At 45.2% G+C, this 8,384-nt stretch overlaps 1 protein-coding gene across 1 annotated transcript; it reads right to left on the bottom strand.

The window, feature by feature from the left end:
• Positions 1 to 7,174: 7,174 nt before the first annotated feature.
• LOC128274033 (probable G-protein coupled receptor 158) lies at positions 7,175 to 8,330 on the bottom strand. The gene is made up of 2 exons (XM_053012117.1): positions 8,219 to 8,330; positions 7,175 to 7,801 (listed from the first exon to the last, which is right to left on the bottom strand). The coding sequence occupies exons 1-2, from the start codon at positions 8,315 to 8,317 to the stop codon at positions 7,532 to 7,534; spliced, it is 369 nt and encodes a 122-aa protein (XP_052868077.1). The 5' UTR covers positions 8,318 to 8,330; the 3' UTR covers positions 7,175 to 7,531.
• Positions 8,331 to 8,384: the final 54 nt, after the last annotated feature.

The following is an 8,384-nucleotide window of genomic DNA, read 5'->3' as shown; positions in this document are numbered from 1 at the left end:
GCATTGCTGCTGGCCCCACGAACGTCATTCGCTCGACGATTTTGAACATCATGCGTAATACGTTTACTCCCGTAGCATACTGTTCCGCTGTGTGTCTCGCGACCTCTTGGCGGTCCATCTCCAGGATTTCCTCATTGAAGTCTCCGTCGCTATCACTGTGGTACTCGAACTCGCACCTGCAAACGAACTCCCCTACCTGCAGTATTCCACCACATCCCTAGGACCTTTTCGATGAAAAACTCTGATGACAGGTCCAGGTTCTTTTCTGATACCGCAGAACCTTCTGCTTGTAGTTCATTAAGCACCCGCTTAGAGTTGCTGGTCCAATTACGTATTTCAAATCCTCCCCGGGAATATACGTCTCTGACGTCGTTGGCTAGCTTAGTCGCTTCATCCTCGGTGTTGACGCTTACCAGAAGATCGTCGACATAATGGTGTTTGGTAATAGCTTCCACTGCTAGAGGGTTCTCGACCTTGAATCGCTCACCGTTGGTATTTTTAACGAACTGAGCACTGCTCGGGGAGCATCAGGCCCCGAAGGTCATAACTCTCATCACGTAGACTCCGATCTCTCCATCAGGTTCCCGCCAGAAGAACCGTTGGTTTTGTTGGTCGCTCTCCCGAATCAGCACTTGGTGGAACATTTCACGTATATCTCCGGTGAGTCCGATTCGCCGTTCTCGGAACTGGAGCAGTATCTTAAGCAGGGAACATGTTAGATCTGGACCTTTCAAGAGAGCAGAGTTGAGCGACTTTCCGAATGCTGTCGCCGCTGCGTCTCAGACCATTCACACTTTTGGCTTATTCGGATTGACCACCGAAAAGACTGGTAACTACCATGTGCGAGGGAAACGTTGATGCACCTCTGCTGTAGACAGTTTTCGTATGTAACCCTTAGACACGTAATCGGCTATCTTTTGGTTTAATATGTCTCTCAGTTCTTGGTTTCTGTTCATCCGTTTCTCGAGACAGTGGAACCGTCGCATTGCCATTCCTTGGCTGTCTGGAAGACGGGCGTCGCCGTATCGCCAGAGCAGACCTGTCTCGTAGCGATCACCTTTTAGGTGCGTAGTTGTTTCCAGCAAATATCTAGCTCGTTGTTCTTCTGATGAGAGCTACAGTTTACTCGGTTTAACCCCCAGGCTGTCCAGTAAGAAGTAGTCCTTCATCGCTTGATGAAGGCTGTTGTCTGATTCTTGGTTGTGTAACGTTTGTGGTTTAATCTACCGGCTGAATTAGCCGGGTGTTACTTTATTCACCGTAGCTGGATTAGTACGTCTACTTGGATTCAGGCGTCGCGGACGAAAAGACCGATTTAGCCGCGTGCGCATGTCTGTTACCTTACTCGTGCCGGCCGCGTGCCGGCATGCACACTGGCGCAACGTCGTCCGGAGTGTATGACGGTTACTGACTGCCGTCACCTACACCTACACTGCTACCGGGACTATCGTCTAGCTGTTGCTGGCACTATTACCTACACTGCTGCTACCACCACAGTTGCCTTCGCAGACGTGTAATGTGTAATGGACAAAGTTCGACGTTTCGGAGCCCGATCCTCCGCAAACGGTCCATCCCAACGGTCTTTACGGCGACTGGGTGTCCCAGACCTTCTTCTCGCCTTTGTCGCGCCAGGCAAAGTTGTGCCTGTTTCAACCCGATCAAGATACGAGGTTGGATATTGTTGTAGGAGCGAATGGGGAGTCCGCGCAGGTGCGGATACGCATTGGTCAGCTCTTTGAATGCCAACGTTTGCTTCGGCAGCATCAGCTTCTTTACCGTACGTACGTCGCTCATGGAATATACCTTGGCGTTGTTCTGCTCTCCGGAGATGTGGAAACACAACATCCCGTGCGACTGTCGTGTATCCATGCTGTGGCGACCTTGGTCTCCACGTCGAAAGATCAGACGTGCCGGCAACACTGTTAAAAAGCAATTCGGGCAGCACTGCGTAGCGTCAGGGACCGCGCGTCGGAGACCAAACCCTGCTCTTAACGGTCGTGCCATATCAGTAGTACCGCGAAATAGGTAGTGCAAAAGTTAACAAATAAATAGATTCCAACTCAAATACCTGACACGACTATTACTCGTTTATTGTTCCACACTCTATAACCATTAGCTGCGTAACCGACAAAACTGTATCTAGCTTTTGTCGATGCTGATGTGGAATTCTCACGAAACACTTTGATCCAAACACTCGTAAGTTATTTACGTCGGGCTTCTCGCCTGTCCATAACTCGATGGGTGTTTTGTTTTGTTTAATTGCCACCATTCAATTCTATTCAATAGGTATGCCGCAGTTTCGATTGCTTCGCCACATAAAAACTTGGGCACAGATTTCTCCAGAATCATCACTCGGATTTTATCGATTATGGTTCTATTTAATCGTTCGCTAACACCATTTTGTTCTGGGGTGTATGGTACTGCATACTCCAATTGAATCCACTTTTTGGCACAAAACTCGCTAAAAACATGGTTTTTATATTCTCCACCATTATCGCATCGAAGTCGCAATATGCATTTTTCGAAATGCGCCGTTGCCATTGCCTCATATATTTGGAAATATTTCAGAACCTCGTTCTTTTGTCTCATTGGGTATACTTTAGTGACATGAGTAAAATCATCTGTGAATGAGACGAAATATCTCATACCATTCCAAGATACTGGTCTGATTGGTCCACACACGTCTGAATGCACCAATTCTAATGGCCCTTGATGATTGCGGTTTTTCGTTTGCCTTAAAGGGTTTGCGCGTTTGTTTACAAAGATAGAGCAGTCGGTAACGCTCTTCGCTGTCAGCGCAGCTGACCAGGGTTCGAATCCCGGGATCGGTTGTCACTCAACCGGCCATGGTTTCGATTCCCGATACCGGCGTGACAGCGGGGGTACTCACCAACCCGCATTTAGCAAGCGTGGTGTTTTAAATGCTATAAACACCCCCCCCCCCCCCCCCCCCCCCCCCAAGCTACCACATGAGGTGGAAGGAGCTTTTTTTATGCTTCCGTGCGGGCACAGGCCCAGGCACCTTTTATTTGCAAAAGATACCCTGCCCCTGTCCCTCTCTCTAAGCCCTTTGTGCGCCTTGCCAGTTTAGCGTGCGTCACAGAGAGCCGTGGGTCGATATCGTCCCAATCACAGATTATTTTCCCGCTCGATTATCCGTGCACTTCTTACTCGTCTCCATCTACCAGCGTCGTCTAATTGTCAGGATGTCGCTGTTTTAAGCCGCGGTCGTGCTTCCTTGCGGCTCATTACTCTACTCGCCCGATGTCGATCCACAGAGATCTGCGCAACCCGCGCCTCGGTGTCGTCGAGCGCTCCCTGTAACCTCGTTATGGTGCTGTCGTCGGCTCCAGACATCCTTGCAGTGCGCAGTGCCATCCTAGCATTCAGGCGTTGCTCCCTGACGGACAGTTGGGTTTCACGGCCAGCTGACGGTCGAGGCGCCGCTTCTGCTGTCTAAGGTTGACGCCCTCTCGCCGCATCTGTTCGCGGAGGACGGCTGCTGCCGACGTCTGTTGTCCTCTGCTTTGCTGTTGCTGTGCCTCTGTTCGAGGGTTCCTCCTCTGCTCGTCGTTCCATGCCTCCTGAAGCACGGTGAGGATCCTCTTGGCGGCCAGGACGATCCTACTCCACGTCTCATCGTCCCTCAGGAGCATCTCCCCCAGGTTGTTGCTGTTGATTTGCTCCTCGTCCTCTGGGTACCCGAGTAGTTCTTGCCGCACTCCGCTGAACTCCGGGCTGAGATCTACTCAGAGTATTTTCACAAATTGTACTCCTTTAAAATATTTACTTGTGCGTTCTTTGCCGTTCTTTGGCGCACTCACGGCCACGCGCGTCCGACTTTGGGCTGCCCTAATCCAGGGACTCCAAGGACCATAGGTCCCTGTGGAGGATTGGTGAGTTTCTGGTATGATGTAATTATTTGGTATGGTGAATTTTTGAGATATGTTTGGCTCTAGTACACTTTGTAGGTTCAGTTCGTTGCAACATGTATGGCCAGTGCTTCACACATATAGTTATAGCTTGTACTTTATTCTCTATCAAACCTGTCTCAAGAGCGATCAAAATATCAATGCGCTGCATCCGTGGCTCGCTAGTCGTTTGTACACTCTTTCGGCATTCATCGGGCGCTTACCGATGGCCGGCACTCCATGAGCTGATCGTGCTCGTGTTATCTGTTCTGTCGGCCCTCACACATGCCTGCCATAATTATATGCCCATCTAAACCCCCCTTTGTTATTGATATCGGTCGGGTCTTCACGTTTCCTCCTCGATCGGTGTATACCACGGTATTTTTGATATAATATATTATATTGTTTGTGTTTTGAGATTTGTGCTCGGAATGCCAAGGTTGTTTGGAACAGAATGGAATAAACATCAGGTATAGTCCAGAAGGACTGTAAACAGATCCCAATGAAAAATCTCACATTCCAAGACGTCTCGCTCCTTTGCTTAAGTTACGTGAATTGCTGTTGTAACATAATAATTGCTGTACTGCGGTAATTCTGTCGAAGTACAACGCCTTCAGAATACACCGTCTTTTATAAAGTGTATACAAATTGATAGATGGCATTATGATTTGTTGAAGTAATTAAGGCTAACGGCTTAGATAAAAATGATATTCAAAAAACAAAACTCCATCGCTTACCCACGATTTTGCCAATATCCATACTGCAAACTGTTTAGGAATAGATAGAGGAACTGTGTAGAACGGAACTTTAGGAATAGATTAGAGGATAGCCGGTAATGAAGAACGATTTACCATGAAGAAGCAAACAAACGGAAACGTGTAATGATAAGCGCGCATAACTACGGTTGACTCTATCTTAATTTATAATTTATGATAAACTGATAATTCCAAAAACGATAGTTTTGACATGCATTATCGATTCTACCACCAGAAAATGTTGTACCACCAAAAACGTTCAGCTCGATGTAATTGAAAAAAATGTGAAAAGCATCAAATCAATAATACATATTTGTTTTACATAGTTATTTTGAATAACAAGAATCAGTAAGAGAGAAAGAGAATTCTGTCAATCGAAAAAGCTTTAGCTTTAAGAAGGAAATTGATACAATGACCGTGATAAATTTGTATAATTAAAGGATTGATATTTACTCGCTCAACATACAGTTTCGTTTATTGATTATTGTTTTGTGTTTTGTTTTTATAAATAAAACAAAGTATATGTTTAAAATAAAAATATATTAATTCGAATTTCTGAAATTGAAAGAAATTGATGGTTTATTAAAGCATCGTCGTTATGTTTTAATCTTTGGTAAGTAGATTTTGCGTGAAACAAGGGCACGCGAATGGTTCTTGTCTTATCCGGCTACAACCACCGAGCGGTCTTGGTCTGCATTATAGACTCCCTCCACCGCTCGCGATCGAGCGCCTTCGTCCAGCACATTCCGATCCCTGTCGAAGCATTCCCGCCATCTCAAGCGCGGACTACCGCGACTTTGCAGGCTGGTTCGTCGTCCGCCATTCTTAAGACATGACCGACCCCGCCACCGACACCGTTACCGCCAGCACCATACACCTTTGTTTGCCCTTTTGTTTGTTATCTTTGTGTTTGTTAAAAGGAGATTATTTGTTGTATCGTTTTGTAGCAATCTACGTGGCTGAAAATTATAATATGGGATTTTTTTAATTAAATCAGATGTTTATTACATAATGTTGAAATGGAAAATTCTACATATTTTATTCAAATGGGCTACCTAGCAGTACCTCTTGCTCCCCTAGTGTTTTTGTGACTCCAGAAAACCTCATTTTTTCTGGTCGTCTGGCTGGGAAGGCGATGTTTTGACTTCCTTGAAGCTTCCGACGGAAACCTATTTTCTTTCGTGCATTGCTGCGGTTCTTACTTTACTTTTCTCCCTTATTTCTTTCAGTGGTCAATTTTATTCCCATGCCAGTGGAAATAGAGAAAATTCTAAAGACGGTTTTCGCGCTTTTAAGAGAAAATGTTTGGAATCTATTTCCACGGTCACAGGTCTAATGGTCTTAAGGAGCTGCTGATGCTGATGAACAGCTGACAATAAAGGACGTGCGGAAGGACGGTGAGTGATACATCCATTGGGTGACGGGAACAGGCTGCTGCTACCTAAGCTGAGCAGCGCAGGAAACGTCTCCCGGGCGACGTGTATCGAGGGCGTTACGACGATGCTGCGGATCCGCTGGAGGCCCAGGAATTCAGGAATCCTGTGTGTGACATCGTACTCGAAGCTCCTTGTCCACTGGGGAGAGAACGAAAAAACGAAATAAGAAAAATATACAAAAGTTGGTCATTAGGATGGTCGAAAATTTTGATGTATTTTTCATTATTGGGTTGGGTTTGGGTTTCGTTGACTTCGCATTTAGTGCTGCAATCGTATCGAAACTCGAAATCGAAAGTCAACACTTGACAAATCTGGTAGCATCTTACTTGTTGATCGTTCATCTTACTTGTTGATCTTGTTGCTCGACGATTTCGCACTGCCAACCGATCCCTTTGCACGGGCTGTCGCTTTGCTGTGGTGATTGAGAAGCACAAAGTCGAGCTATACCAACGCGGCGCTCTTCACGGGCGATTTCTTGTTCTTCTTCAGACGTTTAATTCACAATTTTTTGTATCCTTCTTGCTTTGTCGGGAAAGATTCGACCGTCTAGGTCGCGGCATTGTTTAATGATGATTAAAAGAGAATATAACTTACTGATGATTACTGATTTCTGATAAAATTTATAATTCAATTTTCACATTTATAAAAATGACAGCTAAACGTGATTTTGTATATGGTTAATGTCTATGGTTACTAGGATCAATTGTCGTGGGACCAAATTGCGGGGATCAGTTATCGGTACACCGTTATTCCGTGGCAGATGCGTTTTTGTTATACCACGTTTGACAGTGACTTCCAGGGAACGCGGTCGGACGAGATAAAAGTTATCCTATGTACGCCTCCTGGCTCTAAGCAACCTCCCCACCAAATTTCCGCCAAATCGTTCTTAAGTTATAAATACTATGGTATTCGATGAAGATTGCGATCATAGATCGTCTTGTAGTGATGGGTATATTCAATACCGTGACGTAACACGCAGCTCTTGCGAAATCTTCGGCACCCAGATTCTTCCGCCTCAGGACAGGTACAACAGTTCGGGTTAAGTCTTAAGTTGAGTGAAGAAAACAGACCGTCGTTTTAAAAAAAATGCTGCTTTTATTAATTCAAATGGTTTCCAGTCAATCGGAAACTTCCGTACAGAAGTTAATTGCAACAATAGACAGATTCACTATCCTCTTTTTCCTAGCACATTTTGCATATCAAGTTACTTAAGGTATTATTGTTGGACGGCAGAATTAAGAACACGGTTTTTGATTGGACGGCGTTTTAGCACTTAACAGTATCGTATTAAAAGTATCGTTTCTATGGTCTAATGTCGGAGATTCATTTGCGAACGGGATATCCTACAAGGTCATATGATTGATACATAAAAGAGATTTGTCTGGAATGAAGCCACAAATCGTGTGCGTGGCATGAACAAACTCTACTGCTAGCACTGGTTCCTGCGCAGCATTATCCAACCGAACAGTGTCACAAAGACCAGTATCGTAAGCTCTACTTGCAGCGCAGCAGCTCCAGCCAGACGGCACTTGAACGTGTCATAACGCGACTCTTTATCTTGCACGATATTATCAAACTCAGCCTCCACCAACTGGCCGTCGTAATAGGTGATCAAATCTTCGTACGGATACTCGAATCCCTGCAGACATTCACACTTATAGCCGCCCGTCTCGTAGCCACGGCCCAGGATTGGTACGCACTGTGTGGAAACCGAAAAAAGATGCAAACAATAGCTGTGAGAAAACACCAATAGGTCACCGTACCAGTAGGTACGGTTGAAATCGGTCGAAAAACGACTCAACACCGCTGTGGCAACGAGCCGTTCCACTTCGTTCCACAAGCCGTGCTATGTTGGATGAATAATACTTTGTTGAATGCTGCATATCATTGTTATTTTTACTTGATTTTGAATACGAAGGAAATTAAGGAACAAAGGAAAAGGCTAAAAAGGTATAGGACGTATAGGTATGGCCTAACAAATCGTTCTGGAATTCTAAATGAAGAATGAAATGAATGAAATCAAGCACCGAGAACCAAACGTATCATCGTCACCGGTTGATGTTGTGATTGCAGTGTAGACGACGTAATAATTCAATCACGAAAAGGGTTCACTTACATATGAAGACTTCACGTCGCATTTATGAGTGTTTTTGAATGCATTCGGCTCATAATAATTATCCGGGCACTGGTTAACATCCAACTGTAGCATGTTCATTGAAACGGCTACGACTCCCCTACGAGCGTGTGGAAAATAAAACATTAACGAAAAAAACAGAACGAAT

The sequence above is a fragment of the Anopheles cruzii genome, chromosome 3, assembly GCF_943734635.1.
Source record: "Anopheles cruzii chromosome 3, idAnoCruzAS_RS32_06, whole genome shotgun sequence".
Classification (NCBI taxonomy): domain Eukaryota; kingdom Metazoa; phylum Arthropoda; class Insecta; order Diptera; family Culicidae; genus Anopheles; species Anopheles cruzii.
The sequence above is the reverse complement of the archived record's forward strand: the minus strand, read 5'-3'. Positions and strand labels throughout refer to the sequence as shown.